Source organism: Talpa europaea (assembly GCF_964194135.1).
Source record: "Talpa europaea genome assembly, chromosome: 15".
NCBI classification, from domain to species: Eukaryota; Metazoa; Chordata; class Mammalia; order Eulipotyphla; family Talpidae; genus Talpa; species Talpa europaea.
In genome coordinates this window covers 32600203-32621275 of record NC_140083.1, presented here as the reverse complement: position 1 = coordinate 32621275, position 21073 = coordinate 32600203, and the positions used below count along the sequence as shown (strand labels likewise).

Below are 21073 nucleotides of genomic sequence, written 5' to 3'. Positions count from 1 at the left end.
AATTGAACCCAAGCTGCAGAGGCTGAAGACAGCTTCACAGCACTGCGCTCAACCCTCTGTGCCACCAGGGAAGCCCTGTTCCTTATTTTCAAGTCAGACTTTTACTTTCTGTAGCATATTGCTTTGTTGTGTGTTCACAGTTACATTCCCCATAACTTCTCTGAAACTGATCTTTCTAGCTTGCCTTTCAAATGAAACTTTTCTCCATTTTTTTCATTTCTGTCAACTGCTCCTCCCACTTTTTCTTCACTTGATCTTAGCCAAAAGGCCGAGAAGCGATAACCACTTTTTCTTAATTTTAGGTCAAGAGACTTTTTAAAATTTTATCAAGTCATCTGATAGTTATTTTTTGGCATTTCCTCTCTATTATCCACTAAGGAGACCAAGACATCCAGGGCATCAATGTTGGGTAATTGTTCATTGAAAATCTTTCTCAGATACAAGAGTCCTTCAGCCACACTTTGTTCTAATACAGGGTCCCCAAGTCTCCATTTAGTATAATAGTCAGGTCCTGGCCCTCATCTGTACATATATCAAGCCACACTGTATTCCACAGATAGGTTAATTTTTCCAAATTATGGCTTCTATTATGTTATTATGCCTGTTACTGCCTATTTATTAAGAGCAAACTGTTTAGTCTACTAGCAATTCAAAAAGCAGCTTTTTTTTCATGTTTCCTCCATCTGGATTTGCCCTTTTTTTTAAGCTACTTCCCTCATTCATCCAAGTAACCCTTCATTCTTCAACAGCCCACTTTAATGTCACTTCTTCTGTGAAGCCTTTTCTGAACTAATTAATCATCTCATTCTCTGTGTTGTATAACATCCATCATATTATAGTACAGTGACCTGTTTATCTTATACTTTTGAGTTCTTTAAGGTTAGGGACTAGGGATGAGTTACATATTTATTCCCAGAGAACAACATTACTCTGGCATAGAGTAGAAATTTGATTCATATTTGTTTAAACAAATGGATTTTTTCTTTTACATTTATTATTATCAATGCTGTACATTTATGCACACTTAACTCTGAAAAACCTTTGCACTATTTTCAAAAACTCAAATTCAATATAATTTTGAAAATAGTACACTACAAAATATTATATTAAATGTTACTGGGACTGTTTTAAATGTAAGTACACATGTAGCAAATTTAAGAAGTGTATATATCAGAGTGGTAGGATTTGTTGTTACTATTAACATCAGTCTTCTTTCAACAGATTTTAAAGTTCCTCATTTTGCTGATTGTACTGGCTTTTGCACATGAACAGGGTGCTGTAACTGAATGAGTTATAATTTCATGCACCCTGTTCATCTCCTGGTTCAATACTAGTTGACTCTGAGCATGAGTTCAAATTAGCTAGAGCAGTTTAAACTTTGCAGTCTTTAATCTCTGTGAAGATACTTTTCAGGTCTCCACTATCTAGGGGCTATTTAGTTCTTGTTACTTCTTGCAACTTTTTTTCTTTTCCTCCTCCCTTAGTGAAAGCAGGAGGTCAGCAGGACTAATGACAGCCAACATTTTTGTCAACAAGATCCAAGCTGGTTCTTTAAAGCAGGCTTAAAACAAAACAACAAAGAAATACTTTTCCTTTACACTTTATTTCTAATGTGACAAATCAGCTTCTGTTAAAGCAGAATACTAATGTTTCAACATTCAGAGAATAGAAGTCTCACACTTTTCCCTACTTTATGGTTATGAATTATTAACACCTATTGATTTCCATTTTATGTCTATTATTCTGAATGCATATATATATAATATCTTTGGATATTCTATTTTGATGGCTATAGTGCCTTTTGTTATTTGTTGTGATTTTTTTGTTGTTGTTGTGATATCTTAAAGTTATTTCAGAAAATTTGTGTATGTGTGTGTGAGAGAGAGCGAGCACGCACACTAGTGCTAGTGAGAGAGAAAGGGAGTGTCAGGGAGAGAGAAAATGAGTAGTTAAAAAGGTATCAGACATAAAATGTGTGAATAACTAAGAAACACAAAAAAGTCTAAAATTTAGTAGCACACTTATATTAAAATTCACTAAAATGGTTATTTAAGACTGAAATGTAGTCTTGAACCTCCAGAAGGGACAAGCAAGAAAAGCTTAGTCAGTTTCACTTATGTGTCCCACTGTCCAAATTAGCTTTAACCACTGTTGAAGCTTAGAGTCTACTGTTTTGATCTATTTTGGACTCAAAGAAATCCATTGATTTTGTTTCATGTGCTCAAATCAACCACCTCTATTGGAGAGTAACTTAAGGGGCATTTCATTTACTGGGTTTTCTTTAGAGTTCAGTCTCACCACGTAGGCTGATGTAACAATTACATCAAGTGTACTTACAACAATTAAATAACACACATTCTGTTCATGTTGTCATACACATTCTGTCATAACCATGAATCACCTATGACATTGCCTCGTCTACTGTATTGCAGGAAAAACAGAGATTTCTCACGGATGTTCTGCATGAAGTCATGCTGCTAGATGGCTTGGCCAGTTCCCATCCAGTATCACAGGAAGTGCTACAGGCAACTGATATTGACAGGGTGTTTGACTGGATCGCATATAAAAAGGTGGGAATAGATAAGACCCAAGTGCCAATTGGATATTTCACTAACCTGCAGTAACCAAACTATTTCATGCTAGATATATTATATTCTTCTTTTCCTCCTGGCAGATAGAAATGGACTGTGAATTAGAAAACAGAAAAATGAGGGTCATGTCATTTTATGAGATAGGGCTTTGCTTTATAAATCAGTAAAATGGAGATGAATATTTGCCAAATAATGCATAGAAGTATTCATGAGTAAGTGTTTGGAGACCTGATACAAAATTGCTGCACGAATGGTGTTATGTAAATGTCAGTTTTTATTATTATTAATAATAAGAGAGTTGACCTATATGGTGACAAATTATGTTTCACAGATGTCCTTTAAATGTTTGTTTATTTTGATTGGTTGATTCAGATGGGTATAGGCAGTGACATGACATATGTATTTTACAAGCATTATTTAAGGACAGTTCTGGAAATTAGTTAGCATAATGAAATTTTAAAGATTAGATTCTGAATGGAAAAGATTTTGAACCAATGTCTAAAACATAGAAATAAGGTACATTATATACTTGTTGTCCATGGTATTAAGATTTTTGGATTAAGATTTTTAAGATTAAGATTGTTCATTTTATTGCCATATCTTAGTTGGTCTTATCTTAACATGAGTATGCCCTATGTTAAGAATTATTAAGTGCTTACCAAGTATTAACCACTGTAAGGTGCATACTAGTTCTATTCTTTATTTCTATGACATTGTATTTTTTAAGATTCGACAGATAAATTATAACATACAGTATTTGTCTTTCTCTTAATTATTTCACTTAGTGTAATGTCCTGATTAATCCATCCTGTCATAATTGGAGGGATTTCCTTTTCATGACTGAATAATACTTTCTTCATCCATCCATTTATCAAAAGACATTTAGAATGCTTCCATAACATAACAATTGTGAATAAATGCTTGATGAATTATGGGGGTGCAGATATCTCTTTGATATTTGATTTCTCTTCCCTCAGATTTATACCCAGGAGTAGGATTGCTAGATCATTTGGTAGTTCTATTTTTAATTTACTGGAGAACTTATATTTTGTTTTCCTAATGGCTGTAGTAATTTAAATTCTAACCAACAATGAATAAGTGTTCTCATTTCCCCATTTTCACCAGCATTTCTTATCACTTATGTTTTTTGATAATAGCCATCCAAAAAGCTGTGCAGTGATAGTTCAGTGTGGATAACTCATTGTGCTTTTAATCATTTCCCTGATGATTAGTGATATTGAATGCCTTTGCATATACCTGTTGGTGATTTGTATGTCCTCTTTGGAAAAATGTCTCTTCATGCCTTTTGAGTGTTTTTTAAATTGGAATATTTGTATTTTTACTATTGAATCACATAAGTTCTTTGTATATTTTGCATTTTAACCCCTTATCAAATGCATGGTTTGAATATATTTTCTATTCTCTAGGTTGACATTTGTTCTCTTTATTGTTATTTTTTTATTGAGTTAACATTGATTTCATACTGTATATGATTCAGAGGTATAGTTTCATACCTCTTTAGATGTATGTCAAGACACCATTCCCAATCCCATGGTATCCATACCCCTCCACCATAACCCATTTGGCACCCTCCCCCGCATATTGCCTTTTAACTTCATTGATTTATCCCTTGTTGGGAAGAAGCTTTTTGATTTAATATGGTTTACCTTCTTTTTGGTGTTTATAGAGAAATTATTGCCAAGTCAAGGATCATGTTTCAAATATCTTCATCCAGAAGGCTTACAGTTTCAGGTCTTATATTTAAGTCTTTAACACATTTTGAATTAAATATTGTGTATGGGGTGTGGTAGGGATTTTGTTTCTTTTGCATGGGGATATTATTTTTCCTAGCATATTGACTGAAAAGACTATGCTTTCCCCGTTGCATGTTCTTGGAAGCTCTTAGGAAAATTTGTTGACCATATGCATGGATTTTGGTCTGGGCTCTCTGTTATTCTTCACTAGTTCAATATGCCTGTTTTTTTGACAGTCAAGTACCATCCTGTTTTGATGAATATAGCTTTGTAATAATCAGAAAATATACCTTCAGGCTTGTTCTTTCTTAGTATTGCTTTGATTATCTGGGTCTTTTGTGGTGCCTTGTTAGAAGTTTTAGTTTTTTTCTACTACTGAGAAAATTACATTGGAATTTTGAAAGGGATTGTATTGACTCTTTAGATCACTTTGGCAAGAATAGGTTTTTTGATGATATTAATTCTTCCAACTCATGAATATGATTATCTTTGTGTATGTGTGTGTGTGTGTTCTTCAACATCTATCATTGTGTCTTAAATTTTCAGTATAGAGGTCTTTCACCTGCTTGATTAAATTTATTTTAAATGTGGTCATGTATTGCTTAATATTGGAGCTACATTCTGATAAATGCCTCTTAGGTGATCTCTTTGTGCAGCTATTATAGTGTATAATTACTAAAACCTAAATGGTAGAGCATATAACATACCTAGGTTATATGGTATAACCTTTTGGGACCACTATCCTATTTGTGGTCCATCAGTGACCAAAATATCATTAAGTGACACACAACTGCATTTTAATGCTTTTCATGCATTTGCAAATAGAGCTGCTTTATTTCCCTTTCAGAAGGTCATTGTTCATATATAGGAAAACTTATTTCTATATGTTGATCTATTTTATCCTGCAGGTTTACTGAATTCATTTATTAGTTCTAATTTTGTTTGTGCATAGTGTCTTTAGGTTTTTCTATATATAATGAAATCTTTAAACAGTTGTAAGTTTACTTTTTGATTTGGGTAACATTTCTTTTTCTTGCTTAATTTCACTGGCTAGACCTTCTATTATGCTGAATAGAAATTATGAGAATGGGCATTCTTGTCTTGTTTCTGATCTTAGAAGAAAACTTTTTACTTTTCACCATAGAGTCTAATGTCATCTATGGACTGGTCTTTATTTCTATCATGTATTTTTATGCTTTTTGTATTACTACAACTGTTGTCTTTATTGTGTGTATTCAAGTGATGATAGGATTCATCCTTTGAAATGAAGACTGCTCAAGAAAAACATTTATTTTTTTCTTTAACAGCATGTTGAGATATAACTGAAACACAATGAATTGCACATATTTAAAAGATGCAATTTGATATATATGTATATACAATGAAATCATTACAATCAAGTGAATGAACATATCTATCAATAGGAAAATTTTCTTATGCTCTTTTTAATCCTTCCTTCCATCTTTTCTCCCTCTTCCATTGACTATCTTTTCACTATAGATTAATTTGCATTTTCTAGAATTTCACATGAATGGAGATATAAGTATATATATACATTTTAAACTGCTTTTTGTAACTTAACATTTTTTTTGGGATATATTTATGTTATAGAATATATGGATATACATAATTTGTGTATTCACCTAGATATTTCAGTTTTCTAGTTGGTGGCTATAACAAATATAGCTATTATAAACATATGTTTGCAAATCTTTAAATGAGTATTTGCTTTATTTCTCTTATGGAAGTAGCTAGAAATAGACTATCAGATAATACAATAGTTATGTTTAACATTTTAAAACAACACTAAACAAAATACTTCTACCATTGTATCCTGGTACTTTTCCGTTGACAGGGTAATCAGAGCTACAGTTTCATCACATTTTCACAAACACAATCTGGGCATAGTAAGTCTTTTAATTTGAGATATTGTAATGGTATCTCATTGTGCTTGTAAATTATATTCCCCTAATAACTAGTGATACTGAGAATTTTTTTTTGTTTGCTTTTTTTTTCTTGTATGTCTTCTTTGGAATAAGCTCAGTTCAAGTCCTTTGCTAATTTTTACAAAATTGGGTTGTTTGTTTTCTTATTGAGTTTTGAGGGTCTTATATACTCTGACTACATGTTCTTTACCAGATATCTGATATGCAAATACTTTTAACCCCAAATTTTGACATGCCTTTAATTTTCCTAACTGTATGTTTGTAAATACAAAAGACGATTACAGAGAGTTAAAGGGTAGGGACCAAAATATCAGATACTAAATTTTGTGGATTTGAATTTAAGAACTGTGAGTGTATTTGAAGAATTATTAAGTGATTTTCAATATGGATAGACTCAAGAACAGTGTAAGAAGGAAAAAAAAAAAAACTTCTAGACAAAGACAGACTGTAAGACTCACACTTGAAAGCAAACCATAGATCTGAGATACTCAGGAGGTGGGGAGACGGGAGAGTAGAGAGCAGGGGACAGGGGAGAAGAGCATGGTGAAGTGTGCTGGAGGACTATGGGTTCTTTGGTGGTAGGAAAACTAGGGTGACTACACCTGAGGAACACAATCCTATATTGTGAAACAAATAAAGATGTTTAATATAAGTAAATAAATTACTGCAACATCAAAAAAAAGGAAAAGAAAAAAAAAACTTCTAAAATTACATACATATTTTTAGAATGGGAAAAGGAAAAATAAGAACTAGTCAGTAAAAACAGTTAGATGCAGTGATATAATAATTTTCCATTTTAATAGTAAATTGAACATGAGGGTGCTTTTATCCTAAAAGTGTAATGGAAACAGGAAAATACTGTCATTGATAAAAGGACTGGAAAAGATGGATTGAGATACTCTCTTTGCTCTAAAAGCACAAAGGGAAATAAGAATCAATGACCCAATGACCTGGATGATTAAAGTGAGTGAATGCTCATTAAATTTACATATGATGTCAAATGGGAGAGGATTGCTACAAGCTTGGGAGAGAGGAACAGCTTTCAAGTGACAAGCAAATTTTACAAGGATTCTTTAAAAACAAGAATACATTTTAGCAATTCTTATATCAAGGTTGATATATTCTAGAGATCAAAGGAAATTGCATAGTGCAAAAAGAAAGACTAAGCAGAGAAAAAGGGGTCATGATGAATAAGAATATAAAAATGAGGTAGGGTATCAAAAAGGATTATAGGTCTACCATTTTCATCTTTTGTTCCTTGTCACAACAGACTTTCTAACCAGAACACCACGTCCACCAGGCCATGCTAAGTGCACACAGAGAGACCCTACTGACTATTTAGTATAGGTTGTTTGTGTAGAAAAAAACAAGGTAGTGCTTTCCTTTAAGAATATAATACAGTAGTAGACATAGATGATGAAATGAAACCAGTTATTATATTAAGAGTAAAGGTATTTCCTCTTCTGAGAAGTTTCTTTTTAGCTCTTCTGCCCATTTTTTGACTGGATTATTTTCTTTGTTATTGTTGAGTCTCATCAGCTCTTTGCAGATTTTTGTGATCAGTCCTTTATCATTAGTGTTGTGTACAAAAATGTTCTCCCAGTTGGTGGGGTTTCTCTTTGTTTTTGTTATTGTCTCTTTTGCTGTGCATAAGCTCTTTAATTTGATATAGTCCCAGCTGTTTATCTTTGCCTTCACTATCACTGCTTTGTGTGATGTGTCTGGAAATGCAAATGGCCAACAGGCATATGAAAAAATGTTCAACATCACTTGTAATCAGGGAAATGCAAATCAAAACTACCATGAGATACCATCTTACACCAGTGAGAATGACACATATTAAAAAAACTAGCAACAATAAATGTTGGCGAGGGTGTGGAGAAAAAGGAACTCTTCTGCACTGTTGGTGGGAGTGCATACTGGTCCATCCACTATGGAGAGCTGTGTGGAGATTTCTGGACCTACTAAACATAGAGCTTCCATAGGATCCAGCAATTCCACTCCTAGGTATTTACCCAAAGGACACAGAAACATCAATTCCAAAGAGCACCTGCACCCCTATGTTTATAGCAGCACTATTTACAATAGCTAAGTTTTGGAAACAACCCAGATGCCCAAAAATAGATGACTGGATCAAGAAGATGTGGTACATATATACCATGGAATATTACTCAGCATTTAAAAAAGATAAACACATGCAATTTGCAGCAACATGGATGGCGCTGGAAGGGATCATGCTCAGTGAAATAAGCCAGAAAGAAAAAGAAAAATACCGGATGGTCTCACTCATAGCAGGAATCTAGAAAACGTAAATAAGGGACCAGGAAATTGAATAACTATAAGAAAGTGAAAATCAACAAAAATTATGAACCAGAGACACTTTTTGTGGGGTGGGGGGAGGGAGGGGAGGGATTGGGGTCAGAATGGAGGGGTTGAAATTGTATGGGGAATATAAAAATAAAATTTATTATTAAAAAAATAAATAAATCAATCTTAAAAAAAAAAGAGTAAAGGTAAAGGGCCTCCCTGGTGGCACAAGGTGTTAAGCACCACACTATGAAGCAATCACCAGCCTCTGCAGTACGAGTTCAATCCTTGGCCAGCCAGGGAGCTACCCACATGGCACAGCAGACCTCTCCTGTCTTGCCCGCTGCTCGCCTCAGCAGTGTACTTCGGTCAGTCTGCCTGTTCTGTTACCCACTCTGTCTCTGGTGAATCCTTTTCCCTCTCCTGCCAAACCTCTGGTCTGTACCGCAGTTCTTGTATGCATAAATAAATAAATCTTTAACAAAAGAAAAAGGAAAGGTAAAGCACACTAATTATTTTAATGAGAATTTACTGTGTACAAGGTATTTGTGAAATGCTTTGCCTGTATTATCCCGTTTACTCCTAACAGAGAACTTGGAGCATAGTCATCTATCCTGTTTTACTTATTAGTTTGAAATTTATTTATTTAATTAATTGAGGCAACATTAGGCTCTCTTCCCAATCAGGTATCACCCCATAGTGCACCCACTGCCAAATCACCAGTTGTTGTCCACCATAGTGCATCGTGCTTCCTCTGCACTTTATTCTCGAATCTCTTCCACCCCTCCTGCTCTGAATGCTTCAGTTCTGTAGTCAGCATTCAAGAGTTAGTTTTTAAGCTTGTCTTTATCTGACAGTTAGTTATTTCTCTGTATTCTCTATATCCCACATTATTAATGATACCATCTGTTATTTACCTTATTTAAGAAACTGAGACTTAAGAAGTTCAGTGATTTCCCAGGGTCAGATATCTAACAAGTGAACAAGCTAGGATTTGAGGTAGGATATAACTCCAACTTATGTGTTCTTATCTTTAAAACTTTTCACAAATAAATATATCTCAAGGGACGTTATGATATGAGCCATCTCGGTGGATGGCAACTCCAAATTCTCAGGTCATATTTGATCCTCTCTTTCCTTCATCCTATTTGTCAGGAAATCTTATCTCTTCTGTCAAATTGCTTCCAGAATCTGACCTCTTTTCACCACCATTACTGTTGCCATACTGATCTGATCACCACCATTTTGCCACAGTGATTTCCTAAAAGTTCTCTTTGCTTTTCACATTGCTTCCCTACAGCCTTATCTTTTTTTTCATCAAGCACTCAGGGTAATCTTTTCACAGCCTAAAATGGAAACCCTATAATGTCTCCCCATAAACTTCGAATAAAATGTGATCATATCTTTAATGACCTCTGAGTGCCTGTCTGATCTCTCCTTCTTGCTCTCCATGCCTCTCATAGATCCTCGAGCCCAATTCCATCTTTTATTCCATCTTCACCTCTTATTCCTGCCCCTTTACCTAGAGTATTCCTGCTTCATAGCTCTCTTGGTTTTCCTGAAATCTAACTAAACACATGGCAATAGACCCTTTGAATAGATTTTTTTCTCTGTAAGGGAAAACCTTAATCCAATTATCATTACAGTTTTAACTTGTTTTCCATGAAACCTTTACTTAAATGTCACCTTCTCAAAGAGAACATCCATTTAAAATGTCATTCACTCCCCCTGTTATTGTATCTCCTGGTATGGACCACTCTCTAATCTAGTGTACCAATTATTCAATACTATGCTTTACAATATTATCTGGTTGCCTGCTTTCCTCTTTTGAATGTGAACTTCATAGAAAGAAGGATCTATGTCTGGTTTTCAGTTTTCCAGAGCTCATTATATACTGTATGCATGTAGTAGGCACTCAATAAGTATTTGTTGAGTTGAATTAAATGTCAGAAAAGCAATATAAGCAAAACATTATTGTGTTCAGAAGGCAAGATCCCATCTGTTTATAGGAATTAGGAAGAAGAGTTGGCACTTGAAATAGAATGAAAGTGTTTCAGATGGAATTCCTTATGAATTCCAGAGGAGGGAAAGAAGATTGTGGTGCTAACCACTGTGTTTTCTAATGAGTTCTTTTAAATGTGGCCTAAGTCCTTAGCCCTAGACCTCATGGGAACACTTCACTGTCAGCTCAGCTCTTCTGGTGTCACTGTGTGTCCTGCCTTAGGCACAAATCACCTCTTTTTCTGCAGGTCCTTCCATCTCTTACTCTTTGAAACAAATCCATTTTAACCTTTGCTTCCTCTATCTCAGTCAACTACACATATCAAATGAATTTAGTTGATTTCAAAGACTACTGTATAATAGTATTTTGTATTTGGAATCTGTTTTTTTCTTTTCTTTTTTTTAAGATTTATGCATACAAGAACTGGGGTACAGGACAGAGATGTGGGGAGTGAGAAGATTCACCAGAAACAGAGTGGGGAACAGAACAGGCAGAGTGAATGAAATACACTGCTAAGGGGAGCAGCGGGCGAGACAGCAGAGGTCTTCTGCATCATGTGGGTAGCTCCCTGGCTGGCCAGGGATCAAAATTGTGTTGCAGAGACTAAGGATAGCTTCACAGTGCTTGTACTTAACCCCTTGCACCACCAGGGAGCCCCTGTTTTTTTCTTTAACACATTTGCACATATTGTATTATATAGTATCTATTATATATTGATGAACTTTAGCACTTGTGGTTATTTCTGTAAAACAGACAACAGTTTATATAGTGCCATAATACCAACAGTACCCCTATAAGGTAGATATGATTTTCTTCAATTTCCATAAGAATAAACAGAGACCCAGTTGTTGAATGATGTTCTCCGGCTCCTAGGTGTCTGAGCTGGTATTCAAATGTCATTGTTTCTAACTCATGCTCTTTCCACTCTACTATGGTACTTTCTTTGGCTAATTGTCTGGTATACCACCGTTTCACTAGGAAATATAAATTAAGTTACAGTCTTTTGACATATACTAAAGTAAGGTAATTTCCCTGAATGAAAAAGAACAGTATTTTTAAATAAGTGATGCACTGGCATGCAAATGAAAAACACAAATTTCAGATTCTGTGAAGTAATAATCATTTGGTTATGGTCAGCTCATAAAGAAAATGTGAACAAGTCTCAGAGACTGAGAAAGATAAGCAAAAAGGAGAAAGACAGAGGGATGGGAGGACAGGGAGAGAGTCAATTTAGAAGCATATGGAGATAAATCCTATCAGAAAAAAGCTAAAGAACTTACATATGTCCACCATGGACAATAGAGGGCTAAGAGGTGACTTAATAATTGGCTGTAATATACAATGATCATTATAGGAAGACTGTTCACTGCTTCTCTGTCAACATCAAGGTCAGAGTAAGATAAATGGCCTTGAATTATGGGAAGAAATTTCAGCTCATTTAAGAAAGAACTTCTTGACATAAAAGGCAATTAAACATTTGAATATGAACTACCAAAGATTAAAATCTTCATCCTTCAATATTCTTTAAAAATAAAGTTAGAAGGGCCTACCTGGTGGCACAAGGAGTTAAGCACAGCACTATAAAGCTTCCTATAGCCTCTGAAGCATGAGTTGGATCCCCAGCTGGCCAGGGAGATACCCACATGGCATAGCAGACCTCTCCTATCTGGCCCGCTGCTCCCCTCAGCAGTGTATTTCAGTCAGTCTGCCTGGTCTGTTCCCCATTCTATCTCTGGTGAATCCTCTCACCTGCCCACACCTCTGGCCTATACCCCAGTTCTTGTATGCATAAATAAATAAACCTTTAAAAAAATAAAAATTAAAAACTTGCTGCCAAATTAGCAAACTAAATTGGAAAACTACTAAAAAATTCCTCCTGGATCTCGACTTCATGGTATATGATAATCAAGTGATGGGAAATTCACAAATTAGTAATGTATTTGTATGTGCATATGTGTTTGTATCATTCACGAAAATTTTCATGTACCTCTGAAGCACTTGTTGATACCTATTAAAAAATCATCAAAAAAATTCTGTCATAGAAAATACCTTTGTAACTATGTTTTTTTGACCAGTGAGTCTTTGCCTTTGGTCTTGAATTACCATTATTCTAGACCAGAGGTGATTTAAGACGTCATGTAACGGAGGTGACTTTTTGCCCTTGTAAAGAAAATATACGTGGTGGGAGGAGATGATTTTATTGACATTTATGTGACAAATGCCTTTGCCACTTACTAGTAAATTATTAATTTGTGCATTTTGCTGATAGAGGCAAGTTTTCTTTTGCATGTGTTTGCTCCATTTAAATGGTTTCTTTTAATACTTATTTTAATACAATTTTAATACTTATTTTCCTTTTTTCCCCTAGTAACTTGTATACCTCCCCATTCACTGTTCCTCTCTGATTTAACATTTAACTGTTGAAAATGAAAGAAAAATTTATTTAATGAAGAGAGAATTATTTTCACAGTAGTTTAAGAAATGAATTAATCCCATTCAAAGGATTATCTTGTTTTTTTGTTTTTTTCTTGTTTCTCATTTTTTTTGTTCTTAATTTGTAGATTAATATGATTATTTTGAACTTTCTGTCGCACTGTTCCTGTCTCTTTTACTTTGCTGAAATGCTTAAGGAAGTGCAGGGTTGCATTTGACTCTTCTTACCAAAGCCAGAGTAGTGATCACCCAATGTAAGCAGCATAGGAGCCAAATCTTGTCTTAGTTTTCAGAAGTTGGCTGTGTTGAGATTTTATTTCTGAGATTTTGAAATACTTTCACACCAGTAGTTGCTCTTGCTGTTTTGCTTATGCATACAACTCAATTCTAATTACATGCACAATGGCTTCATCATGCCAGACTTTATCATCAGCCATCACTATGAATAAAAAGTGCCATTTCTGTTAGTATAAATGGTAATATGGACAGCACATTATACCCCTATAACTTACCCTACAATTATATTTGACTTTAATTTCATTAGGCTAGAGGGCAGTTAAAATGCATCTTAGAAAGGATGAGACTTCTGTTAACAGCACAAGTTCAGTTCAGCCCGGAAATCTGTGGATCTCAAATTGTTTTAGATAGGATATTCAGAAAGAAAGAGCAAAATCTAAAATGAATTTGGAGGTGCCTGTCTGGTGGCACAAGGGGTTATGATGCAACCTATGAAGCTGTCTGCAGCCTCTGCAGCATGGGCTCAATCCCCGGTCAGCCAGGGGGCAGCCCACATGGTGCCGCAGACCTCTCCTGACTCGCCTGCTGCACCCCTCAGCAGTGTACTTTGATCAATCTTCCTCTTCTGTTCCCCACTCTGTCTCTGGTGAATCCTCTCACCGCCCCCCGAACCCCTACACCTCTGGCCTGTACCCCAGCTCTTGTAGGCATAGATAAATAAATCTTAAAAAAAGATTAAATGAATTTGGAATCAGTCAATTATATTCCTCTAATACAAACAGGTATTTCAATGTTTTGAGTAGATGTTTTTTGAATAACAAGATTCTATAGTGGTTAGAAAAAGGACAAATTAGAAATAAATTAAGACTTAAAGAATAAATAAGCAAGGCAACTGTAATGAAGGATTGACATTTTGACAAATGAGAAGTATAGAGAAAAAAGGAGAACAGGGATAAAAATTCCTTTTACAAGAAAGAATATTTGGAAGAAAGGAATAATAATAATATTTACAGTATAAGTGTTTTATGTATATTTATAACAATAGAATATGTTGGAAGCAGTTGAAATGAACTGAATTTTTCTATAGAATAATTTTGACTGGGTTGTGTTTTAGCATGTGATGAATTCGCCTTTTGACTCACCATTTTTAATCAGCTAAGTTTGGCATGTGGTATAAAAATTTTCAGAAACCTTAGATGGTTCCCAGAGTTACATGGAAAACTGAAAAGAGTTATTATCCTCAATTGGTTTGCCATTAGGGGCATCTTTTATTATTACTATTTCTTTTTCTTGTGAACCCAAAGATATCTAATGGTACCTATGAAATATTTAACAACCCACCCTCTATATTAATTAAAGACATATATACATCTCAATCAGAGTGTCTGTTTCAAATGTGTAAGTCTCAGCCAGTGTCAAACTGTGTTGCTATGTAGGATAGAAACACTTTTAGTCCAACAAACAGAAAAATACTTTGTTTGGCTCATGCATCTTTTCGAAGATAAATATGCTATTATATTTCCTTTGAAATAATGGGAATACATCTTTGGACATGCTTTCACAGATATTTTCATGAATTCTTTCAGGGGAAGCTAAGGGCCATTTGATGACCCACTGAGAAAATTACCTTGAGACTACATGTTTTCTACAGCCTTTATCATTCATGCTGTTGCATATTTTCTGGTAGCCCAAGATCATGTTTTTTGTCTTTCTGCTTTTATAAAAATAGAATATCTTTCTGTTCTTTTGAGGGTTGTCTTTATGTGAGTATTAGAAGACTTGACTGTGCTTTCTTACGTCGTATGCTTACCTGTTGAAAGCAGAAAGATTAATAAAAAATACTGAATCTGGCTTTTGTCCTAAGGGCATTTTCCTAATCAGGAGAATTGGAGCAAAATTTTTGAGGTTTCACAGAGATAGGAAAAGAAGACAAAGTCGAAGGTGAGAAGTTTAATGGGAGGCTTCCCATAAAGCAGGACCTTAACGAGTTGCACCATTAGCACACAGATGAACTAGAAACAAACCTACCCCCTACCTCAGGGGATCACAAGAAATTTTTCTAAACTTTGACAGCAAGTAGAGAAATGAAAAAAAAAAATTCTCTGTAAATTTGCAACCAAGAATAACCCATGCTTGGCTCTGCAGCTCACAAGAAAGTGACCTCAATACCCCGTAAAACCTCAAGTCAGGATTTTAATTTAATATGCTTGGACTCTATTAGAGTATCACCAGATGCCATACTGAAACTAAAACAAATTTCTTCTGGAAATATATCACATTTTGAAGGATTTATGGAAGTAAATATAAAGGTAAAAGAGCATCTCACAGTCAAAACCCACCAGTTACCTAAGGAAACAAGATTCTGTGAAAACAAGATAGCCAAAACAATTGGAAGTAGAATCAATCATAGTTATAATTAAAATATTGGATATGTTAAAAATAGGGTAAAATATAGTACATTGATAAATTTGAGGAAATAAAGAGACTTGAAAATATAAGCAAAATGTATGCTGATTTAGAAAACAACTAATGAAAAATGAAAAAAATGAAAATATAGTAACTGTGTTTTAAAATGCAGTATATATAGTAGAAGGTTTATCACAGGTTAATAAGAGCTGAAGAGAGAACTATAAATGGGAAGGTAGAGCTGACGAAACTTTCCAGAGTACATCATAGTGACAGAGATCAGAAATAAGCCAGAGAGGTTATGAGACATAGGAGAGAAAGGTCTAAGTAAAGGCTAATGATTGTACACTGATCCAAGGCTGAGCTTTTTTTTTTTTTTTCATCTTTTGTTTCTTCATCACATTACTGCTTTTTAAATTTAGGGACTAAAGTTTTTGCCTTAAACAGTAGCATATTAGAAATAAAGCTCTGAGTTTGATCTCAGGTAATCTTTGTCTTAAAGTAATGAATTGTATCCATCAGTATAATACTGTTGTATCAGCTCTGGTCTCCTTTATGGTGACCTTAAATCCTTGAACAAGATAAAACCATGATTTTAATTTAAAAATTAAATACAGAATATTTTTTATATTAATAACTATTATTTACTGAGTTCTCACTCAAGTCAGCTTTACCATGAGTGGAGTTTTACCATGCAGCAAACTTCTTGGCATCACACTTAAGCCTAAAGTAGTAACATTTTTGGCCCAAACGCATGGGAAAAAAACAAGATTTCCAACCACCCTACTATGTCCAAATTCTGTTTTCTCATTGCATGATGGCACAGTCCTCTAAGTGTTGACTTTCACAATAATGGAGGTTAGACATTTCCTCAAATAATTCTGACTTTCATGCAATCATTTGTTTAATCTCTGTATTTGAAATGAACTTTGGATATAATTTCTTGTTTTTCTAAGGAAACTACTGTGATTATAGTTTCTGAAGAGTCTATCTTGATCAGTTACTTTTATATTCTTTGTCCTCATCAAACCTCATTTTATCCTATTTTGTGCCTCTTGGCTCATTATGATCTGCATTTGAGCTAACAGCCTAAGGATCCCCAGAAAAATTCTATGCCAAGACTTTCTTGGAGATGAGATATGCTAAGTGTAGATGTACTTGGCCTGGATTGAAACTGTGGGGGTCTAGATGACTCTGGGGGATCTGGTGAGGCATCTTAAAGTGGACCACATTCAGATGCAAACAAACAGGGGCACTTTAGTAATGTGCTGCCTCTCTGCTGTAATTTTACAAAAAGATGAAATTAGTTTAGTGCCATAAAAATAATATGGCCTAAAATAGAGAATTGTTCATATATAGCTCCTGGGTAAGCAGTGTAAACCAAAGCAAAGCAATGATTAAGCAGCTGAATATAAGTGTTTTGCTTATATGTTCCCCAAACTGTTTTCTAACCCCACAATTTTAAGATGTAATATGCAAACATTTATTGCCATATGATTTTCCTTCTGGAAGGGTATCACTCACAGCAGGAACTTCGTGAATAAGTTGGAGCAGTTGAAACTATTTCAGTAGTTACATTCATTAGAGTAAAGGAAGAGTTTTAAGTGCTAGTCAATGTTTAAAAATGGTTTCCAGTTTGAAACAAGTAGGGTAGTAATGTTAAGGGGAAATAGCGTGTTTCAAGATATTTATGTCTGAAATAACCTCAACTAACATTTCTAATAACACTACATACCAATCACTTTGATCCTTACTACAAAAATATGAAGTTCTCTTTCCATCCCCAATTTACAGATGCAGAAACTTGGGACATGACATGTTAGCAAATGTTGGTGTCAGGATATATACTTTTGCAGTACTGGTCTGTGCCCTTAACTATGCTCAACTGGTAATCTTTTGATTTTTTTTTTTAAGAGAGCACATTGTCCATAAAGCATGAAAAGACATGCATTTCTTTTCTAATAGAGCTCTTATATTTTGTAATTATAATATTTGTATATATCTGTTTAATCCTTTTAAAATCAACCTTTAGAAATATCCTACCTACCTTAGTGACTTACAGATAGCAAACACACAGTAAATACTTGTAGTTTGAATGAACTTTAAACTGGATTCATTCTAATCTCCAAATCCTCAGAGGCTTTATGATAGTGATGCAAATTTCAATACTATTTGTTTCAGATTTTGAGAACTTTGTGTTTTTTGAAACATTTAGCATGGAAAAGAAGTAAATTTGGCTCTGTACTGATAAGCAAAGTCAAGCTCTACTAAATGCTAATATTATATTTTAAGCTCTTCAGTTTAAACTATTCACACTTTTCCTGAAAAATAATGTGGAGAAAACTTTCTTTGCTTGTCCTTACACTAACTTGTTCTAGGTATACCCCCTTACCTTGGGATTAGGCCAGGAAAGCAAGGAATTTGCTTTCAGTATCCTGATGATGCTTATTGCAGACAGCCCCAGTCTATAGACTGTTGCTGTGCCCCTTTATGGTATTTTTGTTCCTAAATCCACTCTTGTTTACTTTAAGGGCTAAATTGTTCATTTTCCACTCCTGCTTCAGAAAGCTTTGTTACGGCTTTGGGACGAAGTATTTTTCATAATCTAATTTTAATGTCTCTTTTCAATGACTTTTTTTTTTTTTTTGCCGGTGTAAGCCTTGTTGTTGTTGGTAGAATCCAGGAGACATTTGCTCTGAACAAAGGAGAATATTTTTCAGTTTTTTTTTCTCCTTGTCTTCTTCCCCTCCCCCCACCCACCCCTGGAAATAAAGATACAAGAATACCTTGCTTTATTCTCTTTACATTTTCTTTATGTGAAACCTTTAGAAAAAACAAGTTGACTTTCAATTGTTCTGAATTGAAAGGGTCCTAGGTCACCAGATATGAGGGTGGTTTGTTTCTTCTAGTAGTGGCAACAGTCAATATTTCAATATTTCTCATTTTGACTGATGAAAAAAGAATGGAGGAAAGCTAAAGGAAGAAATTTGCTGCTATATACAAAAGCCCCAATTTGGAAAGGTAATAACAGAACCTGTGATGTACATGTTTGCTTAGAGAGTGTTAAATGCTTCCTTACAAGGGCCTGGGAGAAAGGTCACTGTTAATTTTTACAAACATGGCTTAGGCGAGTTTATCCTTTAAAGGTGGTGTTTTCCAAGTGTGATCTGTGGAATATCACATTATAGTTTTAACATATTTTCTTTTCCTTTACTTAGATACTGAAATTACAGATTTTATTGGCTTGGCTTAATAGCATTACATAAAATTGTACCTTAAACAAAAAGTTTAAATAATGAATTTCTTATGTGGGCTTGCTAACTAAACTTTTTTTTTTTTGCATGTCTATATAACATATAAAATGGGCTGGTTCTATGTGCTCATGATCTCCCAGTGTCAGAAGCGTTTGCTTTGTGATAAATGCTTTAGTCCCCCAGACGACATGTTTTTGAGTTTTAAAACTCTCCAGGGACAGAATACATCTGTGCTTTGCCACTCTGAAAACAAAAAATCAAATGCTGGAGGCAAAAGCTGTCTCCATGTTTTACAAGGAGAGTGGTGAGAACACTTACCTTATTGACTGGTTTCTAGATGGTATCAAATACTCGGTACTGACCTACTCCCCATAACACTCCGCTCCTCACAGGCATCCAAACTGAAGTTATAACTTCTGACTTTCAGAGGAAAAACAAGGAAAAAGTAATCCACTTCTCAATAAAATACGTGAAGAGGCTAATTTATTTTCTTGAGAACAGCTGAAGGTGGTTTAATCAAACTTTAATCTGAGCATTTCATTCTCGCTCTAAACTCGCCCTGAAGTCAGAATAACAGAAAGGGAGATAGAGAAGACCTTACTCAACAATTATTTCCCTTATCTTGCAAATATTGATATAGTAAAATAATTTCCTTAGCTTCCAGAAAATTGGTCATATCATGTATGAATAAATCTGCCAATGAAGATTAAAAAGTGTCATTGAGTTGTTAAACCCAAGCCCAAGAGGGGATGTTTTTCCTTGTTAGCTTTTGTACATATATTTGAGTGATAAAATGATGTGCAGATATCAATTGATCCATTTCCATCGTGGATTAATTGCAGTGATTGAATCATTAGCTTATGTATTCACTGGTAATACATATTTTATTTATTATGGATTGAGTAGGATGGCAAATTCAGTTTTATAGCCAAGTAGAGTTTGAGAAGCGTGGCATTATTCAATATTGTTCTTGAACTTGTGATGGCCCATCTGTGTAAATAATCTCATCAACCTCTCGTGTGATCCCATCCTTGAAGAGTTCCTCATATGGATGCTTAATGAAAAAATATACTATGCTTTTGTCCTTGTCAGTGGTGTCAGAACATATGAGATGTTCGGCATAACTGCTAAATAAAGCTTCTGCTGTAAGAAGAGGCACAGCAAAGTTTTTGCCTGGCTGAGTAAGCAGCTCGTGCATTCTGGTTTCACAGAAAAAAGACAATCCTGAGCCCACATGAAGGACATAGTTATTTATGGTTATTTCTAGTGAATTTTGTTCATGTAGAAAGTGTGCCTAAAATTCAAGAGTGCTGACCTCAGTTTCAGGTCTTCTTGAATTGAAATTCCTTAGTTTTCCATGGAATGCTTCTTTTTAACTCCAATTCCCAGAAATGTTTATCTCACCCACAAAATTTATACTATGATCTATGCTAATTTAGTTTCTGAAGTAGACCAATAACTATGGATATTTACATAAAATATCCTGAAAATGTAGTTCTGTACCAATTTTCTTTTTAAAAAAAATGTTATTACACAAACATTGGTTTACAACTCTGTATGTGACTCAGAGGTATGAAATCACACCTCTCAGATATATGTCACTACACTATACCCCCTGCCAAGGCACCCATAGTTCTCCACTGTAGTTAATCAGGGTCAGTCAGTTAGAAAAGTCACTTGCCAGAAACATGTTTCAGAAGATGAAAGTTTTGAGAATCTGGAATCCCTTTTAAAAATAATAAAATGATTTTGCACTTTAGACAGTTCCCTTTAGACAGTTGTATTCTTTAAAATTGAAGAATATTGTATTTTGGCTAGTTCCTAAGTCATTTCCAAGACACATCAACTCTCTTAAATCTAAACAATTGTGCAGAAAAATGAGATATTTAAATACTAATTAGCCTGATGAATTAAAAAAATGAAAACTGGTACATATTGGAATCACACTATTGAACTTTAAGCTTCATTTGTTTGCCTTTAGTGTGTGTATATATATACATATATATATAATCACATAGAGTGTTAAGACGCTATGCTAGACTTATGTTCTCTGTGTGTGTGTATAAAGTAGTTAGCAATATTTAGTTCATGTGTTCTCTTCAAAAAAAGGAATATCTGTGTGCTATAATAGAGAAGGAATGTG

At 34.6% G+C, this 21073-nt stretch overlaps 1 protein-coding gene across 1 annotated transcript in view; it reads left to right on the top strand.

The window, feature by feature from the left end:
- Positions 1 to 21073, top strand: part of TRHDE (thyrotropin releasing hormone degrading enzyme) — a gene marked incomplete at its 5' end in the record, with an annotated part of 360848 nt that overhangs the window by 231811 nt on the left and 107964 nt on the right. The window contains one exon of the mRNA XM_084255346.1: positions 2433 to 2570. Within this exon, the coding sequence (XP_084111472.1) occupies positions 2433 to 2570 (138 nt within the window). The remainder of the gene's footprint in view (positions 1 to 2432; positions 2571 to 21073) is intronic.